At 40.8% G+C, this 24644-nt stretch overlaps 1 protein-coding gene across 4 annotated transcripts in view; it reads right to left on the bottom strand.

The window, feature by feature from the left end:
• Nucleotides 1-24644, bottom strand: part of LOC122816479 (neuronal-specific septin-3-like) — a 1898421-nt gene that overhangs the window by 108145 nt on the left and 1765632 nt on the right. For all 4 annotated transcript variants that reach the window (XM_044089300.1, XM_044089301.1, XM_044089302.1 and 1 more), the window contains one exon: nt 11110-11247. In XM_044089300.1, the coding sequence (XP_043945235.1) occupies nt 11110-11247 (138 nt within the window). The remainder of the gene's footprint in view (nt 1-11109; nt 11248-24644) is intronic.

Below are 24644 nucleotides of genomic sequence, written 5' to 3' on the forward strand. Positions count from 1 at the left end.
CATAGATTTTTCACACTCAGATTTTCCATCATTATTTTCTTCTAATTCTTTACAGGCCATCCACAAAATTTCTAAGTAGTAGTAAACAATGTACTGTAACCACTCATCAGATGGAAAAAATATATATAACGTTATTTTCCATCTATTATCCACCACAAAACAGCTCATGCATTCCTTTCTGTCCACAAATTTGGACACTGTTGGAATAGATTCCCCAAACATCATTGCTTTAACATTCTGTATTGCACATTCTGTGTAGAAGCAAAATATCTATAGCAACCTTTGAAGTGTCACGGGGACGAAACCCACTGTTAGACAGCAGGCTGATTGTTAGGAGGTTTGAAGTTTTCTCATCAGATTCCAAATCTTGTTATGACACAGTAAGTCACCTGTTAGACAGCAGGATGCATGCTGCAGCAAACACCGAAAGAGGAAAGGGAGCATCACCCAACCCCATCTGAACAGTGCTGCACTGTGCTGTGTTGCTAGTACACATAATCAAAAAAGGCAGTTAGCATAAGTTCAGAAGTGATAAATAACTGACGTCAGTGAAGGACACAATATACAACTTTGTTCTAGATGGGAAAAAAGGCAATTTTATAGAATACCATTTAGCTGAACAAACTTTGCTAAAAAGTATTTAGCTAAAAGTGAGAATTTTTGCATCTGAGTTGTCCATGTAAGAAGTTTTCTCCTAAAAAATCTTACAGAAATAGCTTACTGTAATGTTGATTTGAGTACTAGTATAAGTTATGAGCCACTAAATGTAAACATTCCCTCAGGTAAATGATTCCCAGCTAAACTGGGACTGACAGTGTCATTTGGTGACTTTTTACACATGTATAATGCTATTACTGGCTAACTACATACACATATTTCAGTGTATGACTTCACTGTGGTTCACTCTCTACATCCTTCTCAATGGCTCCTGATGTTTTTTAGCACAATCTAGCTACTAAGTGACAAGCAGACATTAATGTGTGCTCTATAGGATTTAATTTTGCAATCCAGAAGAACACTGCAAGATGAATTCATGGGTAACTATAAGGATGTAAATATATCATAAAACACACACACACACACACACACACACACACACACACACACACACACACACACACACACACACACGCACACACCCACACACACACATGTGCACACACGTGCACACACACACACACACACACACACACGCACACACGCACACACACACACACACACACACACACACACACACACACACACACACACACACACACACACACACACACACACTTAGGAGTGACCTGTATAAGGAGTACATGAGAATAAAAATCTGACTGAGCATTTAAAAAGATTTTACTGATGGTCTAGTGAGAAGTCTTTTTGAAAGACATTTTTAATAACTTTTCATGCCATTTTTAACTCTTCTATAGTGATGACTATTAGAACAGCCTTCTGTAAAGAACTTTGCTTTTTCTAATAAACACGTTTACAAAAAAAAGCACTTTCCTCTGACAATAACCTTATGATCTTTCACAACACACATTCAGCTTTCTTGGGGGCTTATTAATACACCATTACTATTTTACATAATAATGCCAATGAAGAGCAGACTGTGTGACTTCAGGTGTGCGCAGTCCAGTAAGCTTTGTCATTACCACTCATCTGATACATGAAACAGAATGGGGGGGGGGGCATCATCTCATAATATTCAGAAGCTGGAAAATATGTATTACTAAAAAGCCACTGTGTTAATAAATGTTATTTTGTCACTAAAGACACAAGATCCTGGTTTTAAATAGAGGAAATGAGATGACACATTTGGAAAAATTATAAATTACCCATCAAACATCTCAGGTAAGTAGTGAACTAGAGGAAATGCAATATTTCTGGAACAGTGTAAGAACAACAGAGTCCAGCATATGCTAACCTTCAGTCTGCGGAAGAATTTTCTACAAACAAATACTACACTGAATTTTAACACAGGAGTATCACACAGTTCCGCACAAGGAAAACTAGGCCACAGCTAGCAATCACCGGAAGCTTGCTGAGCATGTGAAGTTAAACTGTATCACATCTCTCAGGTATCGGTTGCCAGCTTGGTTTGAAATATAACAATTAGAGGTCGGACATGAGTTTAAACATAATTAATGTGTTCTCCACTTGTCAGCTGCAGTGAAAACAAATTTGTTCTGACAGAAGATAACATACTTCTCTGTCTTAGGAATACCTTCCCTTAGGGAATAAATGAATGAAAAGTGGTGCCGCTGGGCAGCCTTCACATCAGAATTGTAAAAAAGATGGCACTTTAATCATCTTCACTTTTAAAACAGAAAAAAAAAGTTTTATTTATGTACTTGTTGACTTGACCAACTGATTGACTGATAACTTACTGTTAGCAACCGAGGCCTTTTATGTTGAAAAAAAAATTCAGAGAACACATATACCGAATATATTTTCTTGATAATACTGAAGAGACTCTGTATTTAACATAATCAAATATTACATACTATGGATGAGATTAATAAGAATGATTTTCATATCAGAAATAAACGTTAAATCCCTTAAGGCAATTTGCACTGTCAACAGTACTGTTGGTGAAACAGCGTTATTCCTTAATAAAATGTTACTGAAAAGTATAAATCAAACTATGTGCACCAGATACTGCAATAATAAAATAACCAGTACAAAATAAAGGAACGCAAACTAGTATTACACTGTGCCATACAGCAGTAACCTCTAAGTGTTAAAACAGTGGGGCTGCATAATGAAAAAATGTTAATGTCAACAGACAGGCAGTGTGGACTCAGCACATGAGTGACCACGTCTTTTCCTGCAGCATCAGCAATTTTATTTTTAGATTGTAAATTTCTTTATAAGGAAGTGTGCCAGCTGTACCTGTACTCACGGCCACTGCACCTGCCCCTTCATCCTGCAGTGCCCCTAACTAGTACGCACTGAATACCATGAGGTAATGCCAGACTGGATTAGGTAAAATGACCCATGGAGACCCAGCAATATATCAACCACATTTATATTGATCCATGATTTGCAAACTATCTTTTATGGATGCTTTCACTGCAACATGTCTGGTCTCATGTTTGATCTTATCTAGCCAAACTCTTTTTTTGAACTGCAAACTTTTATTATTTTTATGTTTTTAATAATACTTAGCTAGTGTGCTGGCAGGCATCATAGTCTGATACTTAATAGGTTCATAGGTTCATAGGCTGATACTAGGCTATCAGCCCTAGGGCCTATACAAGCCTAGCTATAACAATTCCCTGGCTATTTCTTCCCACACTATTTACTTCCCAGGACCCTTGTCTAGCAGGGCGACTGGCGTGATCCCTGGGGTGAATTTCCTTTCTCCCATCCAATCATCAAGGTTCCTTTTGAAGAGGGCCAAAGTAGATGTGATTCACTTGTGTTAGTGTGGAATAAGTGGCCTTCTGTTACATTTCACTCCCCATCGTTCAATCCCTCTGCATCACCTTAGCAGAGGGTGCTAACCCTAACCCTACCCTTCCCCCAACCATAACCCTACACCTTAACATTATTAAAACCTTCCCATAATACTGCCACTACACAAGACATACTCAGACAAACATATGCAACACACACAAAACATGCTACATCTGTCCCATAACCTAACCCTTACCCTTACCCTAAAATGCACAAACTCGCACACAAACACACAACACCCATTCTTCCCTCATTCTTGACCCTAACCCTAAGTCACATACATGCACGAACACACACACACACACACACACACACACACACACACACACACACACACACACACACACACACACACACACACACGCACACACACACACACACACACACACACACACACACACACACACACACACACACACACACAGACACACACACACACACACATGCACACACACACACACACACACACACACACACACACACACACACACACACACACACGCACACTGTCACTCCCCGAACTCCACGTACCTGTATCAACACTCCATAACATTGACATATCTACTCTTCAGCCATCCGTAAAGTCGACATTAAATCACACCCTGCAATTGTCAGACAAATGTACATTCGGTCAAACACAGGGGAGCCACACACACACACACACATATATATATATATGTATATATGTATATATATATATATATATATATATATATATATATATATATATATATATATATATATATATATATGTATATATATATATATAGATATATTCATATATATATGTGTGTGGGTGTGTGTGTGTGCATTTGCAGAGGACTATTAAGCTCACCAGACCTCTGCAGTCACACTTACTTAACAGCTCCTGAAACATCTGTCCTAAGTAACCAATTTCTTGAGTGTTTCTTATAAATGATGACTGTGGCTTTTCTTATAGGGATGACTGCACTGAAGAATCACTACCAGCTATGATGGAATACTTGTTTGTATTTCCTTGCAGGAACACTTTTCAGGCATCCAATTAATCTTGATTTAAGTTAATTTGTCAAAAAAAAAATCACATCATTAAATGCAACTTCACTGAGTCCACCTTGCTGAAAAGAACTGCATAGAAGACTAACAGAATGCAAAATATTAATAATAATTATAATAATAATAGTAATAAAAACATTAAAACATATTCCTCTTGTAAGATACAGTACTCCTCGCATACACTAATCCTATCTATAAACTTATGTCTAATCCTAACCTTTAATTCCAACACCAACTCAGCCATAACTTTTATCCACAATTCAGTGATTTGTGAAAGTGATACAGAAAGGCATTCATTCAGAGTATCAGTCACTCACACTGCGTTCAGCCTACTCATCTCAGTGAAATTGTTTTTGATGCCCTTTGTGTGTGTGATATCTGGTTTCTATCCTGATCTACTGTCTCTTAAGGTAAATGTTTCCTTTGAAAGCATTCTTACACATACTTTTACATGTTCTTCTGCATAAAAAAGAATTGTGGAAATAATGAACTGCAGATATCTGGGAAGAAAAGCCATAACAGTATGTGTTGTTTCCTGCAGGCTTCATTTCTTTCGTTTGGTGAGTCAGTGACCATCTGTCTTGGGCAATGCTGGCCTTGCTTGGCTTCCTTATGAGTCATCAAGGAAAATCTGATCAGGTTGTAACTAATTGCTCAAATTTCCTTAATATTACTAATGCCCAAACTTTCCTGAAGAATTTTCTGTTTTTTCCATGTACTTCTGCACCGTTGTTTGTGTAACAGCCATGTGTGTTTTGGGGAGTTTCTCCTTTCTCCTCTGTTTTGCGACTTGCAAGTTATTATATATAATTAAATGGTGTAGAGGAGGGGATTGTTCTGGTTGGAAACACACTCTTTTTCAGTTGTGATGATTTGTCGTTACCATTAGATTTAGTGGAGCAATTAGTTAACAAACTGTTGTGACTTGCTAGATCACACAGAAGCCTCCTACTCAGTGTCATTTCACTTAAATCATCCAATAACTGACTTTTATACAGGTTCTCTCTGCAGCAAGTCTAGTGTCATATTTGGTCTTACCCATTCAAACTCCTGTCTTTGAAATTAAAAGCTAAATGCTGGGCATACAGTATTCCCAAGTCCAGCTCCAGCCCTTCTGTGCATATTTAATTTTCAACTGTGTTTTCATTTTTGGGTCTAGGATTCACACAGGAGGACTGAGTGTGAATCAATACATTTCAAATAGTTTGGATGATTTTTTTAAACAATTTGCCGTAGGCATATTTTCAGTTACATTACATTATCTTTGCTTGTTGGCAGAAGGAGACAAGTATATCTAGACTTCCCTTGAAGTACTTTTAACACTTGACCAGCCCTCCAACCCTAAATTCCCCCTTACCCATTTTTCACCTGTTCCAATCTCCTGCTGAATGAATCTGGAGAGTCTGTCTTCACCAGTCATCTTGTAGTCCTTGCCATAGATCCACAATTCTTCTGCAGAAAGTATTTTTGAGGAGCAAGGAGTAGTTAGTCAATACATTCTATTACCTGTGCTCCCTCCCTCCTTCCTCAGGATGACCCCTTCACATGTCACTCACATGATTATGTGCACTGTTAGCTTTCTCTGGATTCCTTCCTACAGCCTGACATTGTTTTCTTCTATGAATTCTATAACTGCAGGCAGTACTCAAGGTACGGTCTGACTGAGTCCCTGGCAGAGGAAGGGTTACCTCTTTACTTCTGGTATCTATCCATGTGGGCATACACCCACCATTCTGTTTGCTGCTGCCACTGACCTTTTACTCTTCTTCAAGTGGCCCAGTCCAGGTCTACTTCTTATAACTGGAAAGTACACAGAGCTGTATTATCTGCCAAACGAGCTAAGAACTGACTGGTTTTGATGCTGAATTAGTATTGTAAAACAGTGTCAGTTAAAAAATGTGCTTTTTTCCTTTAGGTGTCACTTGTATTTAGCAAATTTGTCACATTTAGGGGATTATATAAAAATTCAAACTAAAATGCATTTATTTTTTGACATATCCAAACAGAGTTTAGATGTATCATCCTCGTAATACTCATCTGGAGCAAGGAACGTTGTTTTCATCTAAACAGTTTATACAGGATTGGATATCACAGTCATAGCCCTAATCCTACAGTCAGTTCTGGAAATATCACCACCCTTTACAGTTTCCATACCCCTGAGACCCAAACACATGGTGCAACACTGAGTCTGACAGAGAGGTGACAGCTAACAATCAGAAGCCATGTACAGTCTCTTCTTACTATGGACACTGTATGGAAAGTTGATTTCCCAAGGGTTTTATTTTGAAGTACAGATCAAGATGTTATCTGAAGCTCCTGATCTTTCCCTTACTGGCAGAACAATGCACCTAGCCATGAATAAATCACATCTGAATTCATTTCTGTTACTTTAATTTTTGTCACTTCTTCAAACTGTTCTAAAGATCTTTTTCTCTGCCTGAGTTGAGCTATATTAAGCACAGGATATATGTCTGTCATAATATATTTTTGTTTCTTAAAGAGTGACTCCTTACTGCAAAGTACGATTACCTCGACCAAGTGTAGATATTCCCCAGACAAATTAAAAATCAGTTTATTTCTACACACTATTTTAAATAAGTGGCATTCCATTGCATGTACCCTGTTTGTGCTACCAGTAAATGAAGAGGTATGTGTGCTACTGACTTCTATAGACATCTTCTTATACATCTGATTAGCCTTTAATCTTCTTCTTCTTTCGGCTTTTCCCAGTTGGGTCGCCACAGCGGATCACCTGTCTGCTCATGATTGGCAGTGGAGTTTTATGGTGTCGAGTTGCCAGCACGGCGCCCAACCTTCCACAGAAGGCACACACATGCGCACACTCACACCTAGGGCCAATTTAGAGTGTCCAATCCACCTACTGCATGTCTTTGGGATTTAATACTTACATAAATAATAGTGCCTGTTCTAGTTCATAGGATTAATGTTTTTCCTCTTTAAGAGATCAAAATATTAAGGCATCCACCTTGTGAAAATATTATCTGAAGGGATTCCCCAAATAATCTATATCCAGCTGTGAAGCTGAAGTAATCGTTCATCTAGATTATATTGAACCATTAAGCTCTTAGGGATGTACTTTGTAAGTACCTTAAGGTTGACTTCTGGGGTACATGGGGTTGATGAGAGTTAACAGTTAGTTTCAGAATTCAGTGTTTTTTATTTGAATTGCATTTTATTTTTCAGAGTATCAGAAATCAAAAATGGGGTCTTGCAGATCTGACAGGGAACATCTTCAGTTGCTGGGAACTCTTCACTGGTTAGGTCATTAAAAAAGTTTGGTACTGAAACAGGTAAGCAGATAGCTGAACTCCTTTACAACCAATATTAAAGGAAAAAACATAAATTTCCCAAACAATGGTCTGACTATTTGACATTAGCATAACTATATGCAGAAGTCTAAAACCCCAGCGCAGGACCAAAGAGATGGGAAAGGAGTCAGCCTTAAGGTGCTTACAAAGTAGCACGTGCCATTCAGTCTGAGACTTGATAAAAATGTCAGCATTCTCTGAGTCAGAGGTGCAAATTGAGCACCCCTAATGAGAGACACCAAGGCAGGATGGACCAAGTCCACACTTCCTTCTACCTCATGCACTCACTTCTTCTAGAGGGAAAGAAAGGACAGTCAATTCAAAAAGGACCTCTTCAACAAGAGAGTTCCTCAAAAATCAGTCAGCTGGCAGAGCATTACTGGAGGAATAAGATCCTTAATCCTTCTCTGTTTCATGGATTGACACACAAGTCCTCTCAGGATCTTCTGCCAGGAGGACTCCAAGAGAAAGAGAGGGAAAAAACTCTACGTGCAGTGGCACTATGAGTGAAAAATATATGTCCCTTCAAACATAACAAACCTGGTGAAATCAACCATCAATGTTCAGGAATGGGTGAAAAAAACTACCATAAATGGAAGCACTTAAAGAAAATGCTAGAGGCAAGAAGACAGTACAGGTTCCTTAACTGGTATTTATTTATATTCATGAATCATAAACTCTTCCATTTATTTAGTCAGCTAACACAAGGTGCTAATCAAGTTCTGCAAGACAAGTGTGAGAGGCTCTACCAAGGGCCAGCTAGGTGTGAGTGGACCAGTAGAAGCCTGCTCAAGGCTTTGACTTGTGGAAGCCTAGACTCAACTTGGGGGGCCCACTGTGAAGACGACTTTTGTGCGATCAAGAAAAAGGATGAAATACATCTGACAATGTGTTTCAAACATAATACCTCTTTAATTTGTCTGTCATGGTCATTCACAGGTAACAGGTAGAAACCTGTCTCCTCACTAAATTGAGGTCTCACTACCACTAAGAGCTCAGAAAGACTATGCAGTTTTAATGAAGCTTATAATAATGAAGTTTTTGTTTTACTGTCCATTATATTAAATGACATTTTCAATTACTAGTGTATTTTTAGACTTTTGTGTGACGGCATCATTCAGTTTATGCAGTAGCTCATTTTCAGTGTTGTTTGATGTGTGTGCAAAGTCTGCAGAGTTGTTGAACTGCTGCTGCCATTGCACTCTTAATGGTGTGACCCTACAGTTTAGTCCTGCTGCAGTGGGGCAGGCTTTTGTTCCAGGTGGCCTTTATCTTCTCTCCCCTACTGTGTGACTGTGAAGTAAGTGTATCAGGTGTGGGGTATGGTATGGGGGGATCGCTCCCTGCAAAAACATTTTCCTTCGCTGTTAGCTTTTTGTTTTCTGTCAGGTTTCATTGAATAATGCAGTTTTGGTCACTTTCTTTACTTTATAATGGTTATATTGTTCTGGCATTTGATGCTTTAACATAAATCCAGCTCAAATTCATTCAGTGATACTGTAATTACTCACTTAATACAGATTGGGGATGTGGGGATGACTTAATCAATATCAGCACTTAGCGAGCATGGGGTACAAAATTTAGTTTTTGACAGAGTACCACCTCTTTGCACCATGAGCACATGCACTCACTCACACATAGCACACACATCTATTGGCAGTTTCGGGAACCATAATTAAATATCAAACTAGGGACAATCACATGCATTCCCTGCTAACCATTATGGTGCAGCAGAAATCACTTTCAACTTATTAATGCCTTAAAATGTGGTACTCAAGACCAAAAGTGACACTTGCTTCATGTCCACTTATTCACAAGTCCCCTGTACAGAACACTGAATTTTTCTGTATAACTACTCCACCACTACTCAGTTGTGAGCGTTAAACAATTACAGGTTCATAGACTGATACTAGGCTATCAGCCCTAGGGCCTATACAAGCCTAGCCATAACAATTGCCTGGCTATTTCTTCCCAGAATATTTACTTCCCTGGTCCCCTGTCTAGCAGGGTGACTGATGTAATCCCCGGGGTGACTTTCCTATCTCCCATCCAATTGTCAAGGTTCCTTTTGAAGATGGCCAAAGAGGCGCTCAGCTTGACATGTATGGGCAGTCTATTCCAGAGTATGGGGAGTCTCTGGGTCAGGAACCTATCTCTCCAGCATGTTTTGTTCATTGTGATGACCAGGTTTAGATCTCTGGAGCATGTGGCTCTGATGGATTGGGATTTCTTTAAGTGTAGCATGTCCAACAGCACTGGGTTTGACATGGTCTTGTATGTTAAGTAGAGATCGCCTCTGAGTAGGTGATATGCAACATAGTATAACTGGAGTTTTTTTTAGATGGTCAGCAAAGGGCATCTGCTTTAGGCCTGTGGTTCCTTTAGTGAAGTATTTCTGTGGCCTTTCCAGTTGTTGCAGATGTCTTGTGAGTTACATACCAAATGGGGCATTGTAATGTATAATGGGTCTAATGAGTACAGTGGGACAATGACCTCCTTTTTTCTGGATGAAAAGCCCTTAGTGATGAGGTGTGCCACATAGAAGGATTTCCTGACTGTTGTGGCTATCAAAGGTGAGACCACTGTCCACCTGTGTCCCTAAGTCCCTTATCACACTTTCGGTGTTTAGTGTACTTCCACTTAATGTGGTAATTCATGGGTACATGTTTTTCCCAAAGGGGATAACTATATATTTCTTGACATTGAGCTTGAGCCCATGGCTCTGGCACAAGCATCTGAAAACAAACCACAGGTGTTGAACATAAGTGCAATGTATCTTAATTTCTGATTTAAGGAAGGAGAATCTCTGAACCTGTATCTCCATATTCAAGGGTCCAGTTGGTCAACTGTCACCAGCCCTGAGTAAGGTGTGCTACTGATTCTACATGTGCATATCCAGCAGATACTGAATCTTTACCTTTACCTACCAGTGTACTTTACAGAGTCTGTTGCTTACAGATACATTCACTCAACAAAAAACAGCACCTTTACAAGTTTGCAAGTCAACCACATACTAGTATCAGTTCTCATTAAAGGTGTAGCCATAAGATTTGAAATTAATCAAAAATTTCCAAAATATAGTCCACCCCACTATCCAGGTGTAGTGCCTCCCTTACCCCAAATAGTGCACATTTCAGAAAGCATACCTCCTCATTACTGGAAACAAAATATACTGAAATGAAAGGCTTAAGGAAGAAAATGTACCTAGCATATCACGCTGTACAAAATAAATAAATTATTCTACATTGTGCATGCTGTGGCACACATAGTGAATGACCAGCTGTATCTTTGTACTCACCAGTGTCCAGTTGGCGGTACAAAGTAAATGCAACAATGGACCCGTGAATCAGGGATTCTTCGTTTTCTATTGATAACTGCTTCTTCCCGCAGGTACTTTTCATACTGTTCTTGAATGTACTTCACTATTGGGTCCCAACTGAAATACAAAAATGAATGTCTGTTGTTACAGTCTGTTCAGAACTCCAAAACTGTCCAGTGAGATGTAGTTCTCTAGTTGACCTTACATTCTGAAAGCTAGAAAATAATGGTTGGGATTTGTGAGGAGGTTGTACGCTGTGTAGTACAACTATGTTTCATAACTGGGTAATAGACACAAGTAAATGTGATGTATTCTGTACACTATGACAAATGTCAAGCTGCAGCAGCTGAGGAGGTACAAATTAAAGTCTAAATAACGCAAAACAGCTTGTAAGAGCTGCTCTGAACTCACTGACATATTGTTTCTGGGTCTACACACATCATAAAACTGGGATCCCCATTTTGTGTGTGTGTGTGTGTGTGTGTGTGTGTGTGTGTGTGTGTGTGTGTGTGTGTGTGTGTGTGTGTGTGTGTGTGTGTGTGTGTGTGTGTGTGTGTGTGTGCGCGCCGCACACACACACACACACACACACACACACACACACACACACACACACACACACACACACACACACACACCATCAGTATCTCACACCTTTCTGAGGAATTCCATCAGCTCCTGCTGTAATGCTAATACTACATTTGCATTACCAAAACCATATTCAAGTTAGCTGGAGCACAAATCATGTGGCTCATAATTAATGGCATGTGTGGTACAATATCACCCTCTTATGAGCTGTTAGTTCTACATAGTCAAATTAATTATTATTATTATTTTTGTTGAAATTCATGTTACTAAATATTTAAAATAAAGACAAACACTACAAAAGAAAATCAAAAATAAGCAAACCTGTATGAAGAAGGAACAAGTGCAAACCAAAGTGACAACAAAAGTATACATGTAAAGGCATAATATAAACTGAGTGACACATTTTCTAATAAATTTACAATTATCTATTTATTCATTTATTTATATATTTGTTAGCCTGGTAGGTGCACTGGTAAGAAAAAACTTCTCAGGCACAGCATGGGCCATAAGGCAAAAGAAAAACAGTATTCAGAATGAAACAGTATGCAAAAAGTAACAGCACAGGCACAAAATTTTAATAATAACACTTGCAACACAATAAGAATATATACATAATGGTATTGTGAAAACTGTAACATCACGTTTGTGCCAAAAAGCATTAAGAAGCACAACTAAGAAACTGTATACAGAGCCCTAAAATCTGGAACTGGGCCTCTCTATAGTCTTTATTGATTTTGTAAAACAAAAACAAATTTAATGACATTGACATATTTATGAATAACATACTCCTGTATTACATTCTCTTGAACATTAGTCATTGTGATCCTCAGGACTTCCATGAACTGTCTTTCGGCTTTTCCCGGTTAGGGGTCGCCACAGCGGAACTCCGGTCCGCTAATGATTGGCAGTAGAGTTTTACGTGCTGGCTTGCTGGGCCTAATGCACAACCTTCAGCGAAGGAATGCCCATTCACGCATGTCGACACACAGAAGACGCTCTAACTGAGAATTGAATGTGCAATGTCTAACTGTGAGGCGACAATGCTACCGCAGCACCACCACTCTTCCATGAACTGAGTTTTATAAACTAATTGCTTTCTAAAACATGGTGGTAAAACAAAATGGATTTCCAGAAAATAATCTAAAATGATTAAAGATTACATGCAACTGTATTGCTTTCCTTCAAGTTACTGCTCTTTTAGAGTTGAGATTCCAGTAGTTTGACTTGGTGAAGCCGTTTAAAAGTGTATTCGATTAAAAGTTAAAATTTTGTTTGAAAAGAAGGGTTATTTCTGTGACCTTTCTGAATGACTGAGTGGACCCACATCATCACATATGGCACAGTAATGATATGATGTCAGAGCTGCAGGTGCAACAGGGATCTTGTCATACTACACACATAGGCAGAAGGCCTGACAGAAAAGCTTCGGCCCATGATTACACATAATACAGGAACACTCATCACAGCCACATATCCATGACTACACATAATATAGGAACACTCATCACAGCCACACATCCATGACTACACATAATATAAGAACACTCATCACAGCCACACATCCATGACTACACATAATACAGGAACACTCATCACAGCCACACATCCATGACTACACATAATACAGGAACCCTCATCACAGCCACACATCCATAACTACACATAATACAGGAACAATCATCACAGCCACACATCCATGACTACACATAATATAGGAACACTCATCACAGCCACACATCCATGACTACACATAATACAGGAACACTCATCACAGCCACACATCCATGACTATACATAATACAGAAACACTCGTCACAGCCACACATCCATGACTACACATAATACAGGACCACTCATCACAGCCACACATCCATGACTACACATAATATAGGAACACTCTTCACAGCCACACATCCATGACTGCACATAATATAGGAACACTCATCACAGCCACACATCCGTAACTACACATAATATGGGAACAATCATCACAGACACACATCCATGACTACACATAATATAGGAACACTCGCCACAGCCAAACATCCATGACTACACATAACACAGGAAAACTCATCACAGCCACACATCCATGACTACACATAATACAGGAACACTCATCACAGCCACACATCCATGACTACACATAATATAAGAACACTCATCACAGCCACACATCCATGACTACACATAATACAGGAACACTCATCACAGCCACACATCCATGACTACACATAATACAGGAACCCTCATCACAGCCACACATCCATAACTACACATAATACAGGAACAATCATCACAGCCACACATCCATGACTACACATAATATAGGAACACTCATCACAGCCACACATCCATGACTACACATAATACAGGAACACTCATCACAGCCACACATCCATGACTATACATAATACAGAAACACTCGTCACAGCCACACATCCATGACTACACATAATACAGGACCACTCATCACAGCCACACATCCATGACTACACATAATATAGGAACACTCTTCACAGCCACACATCCATGACTGCACATAATATAGGAACACTCATCACAGCCACACATCCGTAACTACACATAATATGGGAACAATCATCACAGACACACATCCATGACTACACATAATATAGGAACACTCGCCACAGCCAAACATCCATGACTACACATAACACAGGAAAACTCATCACAGCCACACATCCATGACTACACATAATACAGGAACACTCATCACAGCCACACATCCATGACTATACATAATACAGAAACACTCGTCACAGCCACACATCCATGACTACACATAATACAGGACCACTCAACACAGCCACACATCCATGACTACACATAATATAGGAACACTCTTCACAGCCACACATCCATGACTACACATAATACAGGAACACTCATCACAGCCACACATCCGTAACTACACATAATATGGGAACAATCATCACAGACACACATCCATGACTACACATAATACAGGAACACTCACCACAGCCAAACATCCATGACTACAGATAACACAGGAACACTCATCACAGCCACACATCCATGACTACACATAATACAGGAACACTCATCAAAGCCACACATCCATGACTATACATAATACAGAAACACTCGTCACAGCCACACATCTGTAACTACACATAATATGGGAACAATCAACACAGCCACACATCCATGACTACAAATAATATAGGAACACTCGTCACAGCCACACATCCATGACTACACATAACACAGGAACACTCATCACAGCCACACATCCGTAACTACACATAATATGGGAACAATCATCACAGACACACATCCATGACTACACATAATACAGGAACACTCACCACAGCCAAACATCCATGACTACACATAACACAGGAACACTCATCACAGCCACACATCCATGACTACACATAACACAGGAACACTCATCACAGCCACACATCCATGACTATACATAATACAGAAACACTCGTCACAGCCACACATCTGTAACTACACATAATACGGGAACAATCATCACAGCCACATATCCATGACTACACATAATATAGGAACACTCATCACAGACACCCATCCCTGACTACACATAATTCAGGAACACTCGTCACAGCCACTCATCCATGACTACACATAATACAGGAACACTCGTCACAGCCACACATCCATGGCTACACATAATATAGGAACCCTCATCACCGCCACACATCCATAACTACACATAATACAAGAACACTCGTCACAACCACACATCCATGACTACACATAATACAGGAACACTCGTCACAGCCACACATCCATGACTACACATAATACAGGAACACTCATCACAGCCACACATCCATGACTATACATAATACAGAAACACTCGTCACAGCCACACATCCGTGACTACACATAATACAGGACCACTCATCACAGCCACACATCCATGACTACACATAATATAGGAACACTTGTCACAGCCACACATCCATGACTACACATAATACAGGAACACTCATCACAGCCACACATCCGTAACTACACATAATACGGGAACAATAATCACAGACACACATCCATGACTACACATAATATAGGAACACTCGCCACAGCCACATATCCATGACTACATATAACACACGCCCACTCACCACAGCCACACATCCATGACTACACATAATACAGGACCGCTCGTCACAGCCACACATCCATGACTACACATAATATAGGACCATTCGCCACAGCCAGACATCCATGATGACACATAATACAGGAACACTCGTCACAGCCACACATCCATGACTACACATAATACAGGAACACTCATCACAGCCACACATCCATGACTAGACATAATATAGGAACACCCACCACAGCCACACATCCATGACTACACATAATACAGGAATACTCGTCACAGCTACACATCCACGACTACACATAATACAGGATCACTCATCACAGCCACACATCCATGACTATACATAATACAGAAACACTCGTCACAGCCAGACATCCGTAACTACACATAATACAGGAACAATCATCACAGCCACACATTCATGACTACACATAATATAGGAACATTCGTCACAGCCACACATCCATGACTACACATAATACAGGAACACTCATCACAGCCACACATCCGTAACTACACATAATATGGGAACAATCATCACAGCCACACATCCGTAACTGCACATAATATGGGAACAATAATCACAGACACACATCCATGACTACACATAATACAGGAACACCCACCACAGCCACACATCCATGACTACACATAATACAGGAATACTCGTCACAGCTACACATCCACGACTACACATAATACAGGACCACTCATCACAGCCACACATCCATGACTATACATAATACAGAAACACTCGTCACAGCCAGACATCCGTAACTACACATAATACAGGAACAATCATCACAGCCACACATTCATGACTACACATAATATAGGAACATTCGTCACAGCCACACATCCATGACTACACATAATACAGGAACACTCATCACAGCCACACATCCGTAACTACACATAATATGGGAACAATCATCACAGCCACACATCCGTAACTGCACATAATATGGGAACAATAATCACAGACACACATCCATGACTACACATAATACAGGAACACTCACCACAGCCAAACATCCATGACTACACATAACACAGGAACACTCATCACAGCCACACATCCATGACTACACATAATACAGGAACACTCATCACAGCCACACATCCATGACTATACATAATACAGAAACACTCGTCACAGCCACACATTTGTAACTACACATAATACGGGAACAATTATCACAGACACATATCCATGACTACACATAATATAGGAACACTCATCACAGACACCCATCCCTGACTACACATAATACAGGAACACTCGTCACAGCCACTCATCCATGACTACACATAATACAGGAACACTCATCACAGCCACACATCCATGGCTACACATAATACAGGAACCCTCATCACAGCCACACATCCATAACTACACATAATACAAGAACATTCATCACAACCACACATCCATGACTACACATAATACAGGAACACTCGTCACAGCCACACATCCATGACTACACATAATACAGGAACACTCATCACAGCCACACATCCATGACTATTCATAATACAGAAAAACTTGTCACAGACACACATCCGTGACTACACATAATACAGGACCACTCATCACAGCCACACATCCATGACTACACATAATATAGGAACACTTGTCACAGCCACACATCCATGACTACACATAATACAGGAACACTCATCACAGCCACACATCCGTAACTACACATAATATGGGAACAATCATCACAGACACACATCCATGACTACACATAATATAGGAACACTCGCCACAGCCACACATCCATGACTACATATAACACAGGACCACTCACCACAGCCACACATCCATGACTACACATAATACAGGACCGCTCGTCACAGCCACACATCCATGACTACACATAATATAGGACCATTCGCCACAGTCAGACATCCATGATGACACATAATACAGGAACACTCGTCACAGCCACACATCCATGACTACACATAATACAGGAACACTCATCACAGCCACACATCCATGACTAGACATAATATAGGAACATCCGCCACAGCCACACATCCATGACTACACATAATACAGGAACACTCGTCACAGCTACACATCCACGACTACACATAATACAGGATCACTCATCACAGCCACACATCCATGACTATACATAATACAGAAACACTCGTCACAGCCAGACATCCGTAACTACACATAATACGGGAACAATCATCACAGCCACACATTCATGACTACACATAATATAGGAACACTCGTCACAGCCACACATCCATGACTATACATAACACAGGAACACTCATCACAGCCACACATCCGTAACTACACATAATATGGGAACAATCATCACAGCCACACATCCATGACTACACATAATATAGGAACACTCATCACAGCCACACATCCATGACTATACATAATACAGAAACACTCGTAACAGCCACACATCCGTGACTACACATAATACAGGACCACTCATCACAGCCACACATCCATGACTACACATAAAATAGGAACACTCGTCACAGCCACACATCCATGACTACACATAATACAGGAACATTCATCACAGCCACACATCCGTAACTACACATAATACAGGAACAATCATCACAGACACACATCCATGACTACATATAATATAGGAACACTCGCCACAGCCACACATCCATGACTACACATAATACAGGACCACTCGTCACAGCCACACATCCATGACTACACATAATATAGGACCATTCGCCACAGCCAGACATCCATGATGACACATACTACAGGAACACTCATCACAGCCACACATCCATGACTACACATAATACAGGAACACTCATCACAGCCACACATCCATGACTACACATAATACAGGAACACTCATCACAGCCACACATCCATGACTATACATAATACAGAAACACTCGTCACAGCCACACATCCATGACTACACATAATACAGGACCACTCATCACAGCCACACATCCATGACTACACATAATATAGGAACACTCTTCACAGCCACGCATCCATGACTACACATAATACAGGAACACTCATCACAGCCACACATCCGTAACTACACATAATATGGGAACAATCATCACAGACACACATCCATGACTACACATAATACAGGAACACTCACCACAGCCAAACATCCATGACTACACATAACACAGGAACACTCATCACAGCCACACATCCATGACTACACATAATACAGGAACACTCATCACAGCCACACATCCATGACTATACATAATACAGAAACACTTGTCACAGCCACACATCTGTAACTACACATAATACGGGAACAATCAACACAGCCACACCCATGACTACACATAATATAGGAACACTCGTCACAGCCACACATCCATGACTACACATAACACAGGAACACTCATCACAGCCACACATCCGTAACTACACATAATATGGGAACAATCATCACAGACACACATCCATGACTACACATAATACAGGAACACTCATCACAGCCAAACATCCATGACTACACATAACACAGGAACACTCATCACAGCCACACATCCATGACTACACATAATACAGAAACACTCGTCACAGCCACACATCTGTAACTACACATAAAACGGGAACAATCATCACAGCCACATATCCATGACTACACATAATATAGGAACACTCATCACAGACACCCATCCCTGACTACACATAATACAGGAACACTAGTCACAGCCACTCATCCATGACTACACATAATACAGGAACACTCGTCACAGCCACACATCCATGACTACACATAATACAGGAACCCTCATCACAGCCACACATCCATAACTACACATAATACAGGAACACTCGTCACAGCCACACATCCATGACTACACATAATACAGGAACACTCGTCACAGCCACACATCCATGACTACACATAATACAGGAACACTCATCACAGCCACACATCCATGACTATACATAATACAGAAATACTCGCCACAGCCACACATCCGTGACTACACATAATACAGGACCACTCATCACAGCCACACATCCATGACTACACATAATATAGGAACACTTGTCACAGCCACACATCCATGACTACACATAATACAGGAACACTCATCACAGCCACACATCCGTAACTACACATAATACGGGAACAATCATCACAGACACACATCCATGACTACACATAATATAGGAACACTCGCCACAGCCACACATCCATGACTACATATAACACAGGACCACTCACCACAGCCATGCATCCATGACTACACATAATACAGGACCACTCATCACAGCCACACATCCATAACTACACATAATACAGGAACACTCGTCACAGCCATACATCCATGACTACACATAATACAGGAACACTTGTCACAGCCACACATCCATGACTACACATAATATAGGAACACCCGCCACAGCCACACATCCATGACTACACATAATACAGGAACACTCGTCACAGCTACACATCCACGACTACACATAATACAGGATCACTCATCACAGCCACACATCCATGACTATACATAATACAGAAACACTCGTCACAGCCAGACATCCGTAACTACACATAATACGGGAACAATCATCACAGCCACATATCCATGACTACACATAATATAGGAACACTCATCACAGACACCCATCCCTGACTACACATAATACAGGAACACTCATCACAGCCACTCATCCATGACTACACATAATACAGGAACACTCGTCACAGCCACACATCCATGGCTACACATAATATAGGAACCCTCATCACAGCCACACATCCATAACTACACATAATACAAGAACACTCGTCACAACCACACATCCATGACTACACATAATACAGGAACACTCGTCACAGCCACACATCCATGACTGCACATAATACAGGAACACTCATCACAGCCACACATCCATGACTATACATAATACAGAAACACTCGTCACAGCCACACATCCGTGACTACACATAATACAGGACCACTCATCACAGCCACACATCCATGACTACACATAATATAGGAACACTTGTCACAGCCACACATCCATGACTACACAAAATACAGGAACACTCATCACAGCCACACATCCGTAACTACACATAATACGGGAACAATCATCACAGACACACATCCATGACTACACATAATATAGGAACACTCGCCACAGCCACATATCCATGACTACATATAACACACGCCCACTCACCACAGCCACACATCCATGACTACACATAATACAGGACCGCTCGTCACAGCCACACATCCATGACTACACATAATATAGGACCATTCGCCACAGCCAGACATCCATGATGACACATAGTACAGGAACACTCGTCACAGCCACACATCCATGACTACACATAATACAGGAACACTCATCACAGCCACACATCCATGACTAGACATAATATAGGAACACCCGCCACAGCCACACATCCATGACTACACATAATACAGGAACACTCGTCACAGCTACACATCCACGACTACACATAATACAGGATCACTCATCACAGCCACACATCCATGACTATACATAATACAGAAACACTCGTCACAGCCAGACATCCGTAACTACACATAATACAGGAACAATCATCACAGCCACACATTCATGACTACACATAATATAGGAACACTCGTCACAGCCACACATCCATGACTACACATAACACAGGAACACTCATCACAGACACACATCCGTAACTACACATAATATGGGAACAATCATCACAGCCACACATCCGTAACTACACATAATATGGGAATAATAATCACAGACACACATCCATGACTACACATAATACAGGAACACTCACCACAGCCAAACATCCATGACTACACATAACACAGGAACACTCATCACAGCCACACATCCATGACTACACATAATACAGGAACACTCATCACAGCCACACATCCATGACTATACATAATACAGAAACACTCGTCACAGCCACACATCTGTAACTACACATAATACGAGAACAATCATCACAGCCACATATCCATGACTACACATAATATAGGAACACTCATCACAGACACCCATCCCTGACTACACATAATACAGGAACACTCGTCACAGCCACTCATCCATGACTACACATAATACAGGAACCCTCATCACAGCCACACATCCATAACTACACATAATACAAGAACACTCATCACAACCACACATCCATGACTACACATAATACAGGAACACTTGTCACAGCCACACATCCATGACTACACATAATACAGGAACACTCATCACAGCCACACATCCATGACTATTCATAATACAGAAACACTCGTCACAGCCACACATCCGTGACTACACATAATACAGGACCACTCATCACAGCCACACATCCATGACTACACATAATATAAGAACACTTGTCACAGCCACACATCCATGACTACACATAATACAGGAACACTCATCACAGCCACACATCCGTAACTACACATAATACGGGAACAATCATCATAGACACACATCCATGACTACACATAATATAGGAACACTCGCCACAGCCACACATCCATGACTACATATAACACAGGACCACTCACCACAGCCACACATCCATGACTACACATAATACAGGACCGCTCGTCACAGCCACACATCCATGACTACACATAATATAGGACCATTCGCCACAGCCAGACATCCATTATGACACATAATACAGGAACACTCGTCACAGCCACACATCCATGACTACACATAATACAGGAACACTCATCACAGCCACACATCCATGACTAGACATAATATAGGAACACCCGCCACAGCCACACATCCATGACTACACATAATACAGGAACACTCGTCACAGCTACACATCCACGACTACACATAATACAGGATCACTCATCACAGCCACACATCCATGACTATACATAATACAGAAACACTCGTCACAGCCAGACATCCGTAACTACACATAATACGGGAACAATCATCACAGCCACACATTCATGACTACACATAATATAGGAACACTCGTCACAGCCACACATCCATGACTATACATAACACAGGACACTCATCACAGCCACACATCCGTAACTACACATAATATGGGAACAATCATCACAGCCACACATCCATGACTACACATAATATAGGAACACTCATCACAGCCACACATCCATGACTATACATAATACAGAAACACTCGTCACAGCCACACATCCGTGACTACACATAATACAGGACCACTCATCACAGCCACACATCCATGACTACACATAATATAGGAACACTCGTCACAGCCACACATCCATGACTACACATAATACAGGAACATTCATCACAGCCACACATCCGTAACTACACATAATACGGGAACAATCATCACAGACACACATCCATGACTACATATAATATAGGAACACTCGCCACAGCCACACATCCATGACTACACATAATACAGGACCACTCACCAGAGCCACACATCCATGACTACACATAATACAGGACCACTCGTCACAGCCACACATCCATGACTACACGTAATATAGGACCATTCGCCACAGCCAGTCATCCATGATGACACATACTACAGGAACACTCATCACAGCCACACATCCATGACTACACATAATACAGGAACACTCATCACAGCCACACATCCATGACTACTTATAATACAGGAACACTCATCACAGCCACACATCCATGACTATACATAATACAGAAACACTCGTCACAGCCACACATCCATGACTACACATAATACAGGACCACTCATCACAGCCACACATCCATGACTACACATAATATAGGAACACTCTTCACAGCCACGCATCCATGACTACACATAATACAGGAACACTCATCACAGCCACACATCCGTAACTACACATAATATGGGAACAATCATCACAGACACACATCCATGACTACACATAATACAGGAACACTCACCACAGCCAAACATCCATGACTACACATAACACAGGAACACTCATCACAGCCACACATCCATGACTACACATAATACAGGAACACTCATCACAGCCACACATCCATGACTATACATAATACAGAAACACTTGTCACAGCCACACATCTGTAACTACACATAATACGGGAACAATCAACACAGCCACACCCATGACTACACATAATATAGGAACACTCGTCACAGCCACACATCCATGACTACACATAACACAGGAACACTCATCACAGCCACACATCCGTAACTACACATAATATGGGAACAATCATCACAGACACACATCCATGACTACACATAACACAGGAACACTCATCACAGCCACACATCCATGACTACACATAATACAGGAACACTCATCACAGCCACACATCCATGACTATACATAATACAGAAACACTCGTCACAGCCACACATCTGTAACTACACATAAAACGGGAACAATCATCACAGCCACATATCCATGACTACACATAATATAGGAACACTCATCACAGACACCCATCCCTGACTACACATAATACAGGAACACTAGTCACAGCCACTCATCCATGACTACACATAATACAGGAACACTCGTCACAGCCACACATCCATGTCTACACATAATACAGGAACCCTCATCACAGCCACACATTCATAACTACACATAATACAGGAACACTCGTCACAGCCACACATCCATGACTACACATAATACAGGAACACTCGTCACAGCCACACATCCATGACTACACATAATACAGGAACACTCATCACAGCCACACATCCGTGACTATACATAATACAGAAACACTCGCCACAGCCACACATCCGTGACTACACATAAT

The sequence above is a fragment of the Protopterus annectens genome, chromosome 12.part0 (genome assembly GCF_019279795.1).
Source record: "Protopterus annectens isolate FY-2018-M chromosome 12.part0, PAN1.0, whole genome shotgun sequence".
Lineage (NCBI taxonomy): Eukaryota > Metazoa > Chordata > Ceratodontiformes > Protopteridae > Protopterus > Protopterus annectens.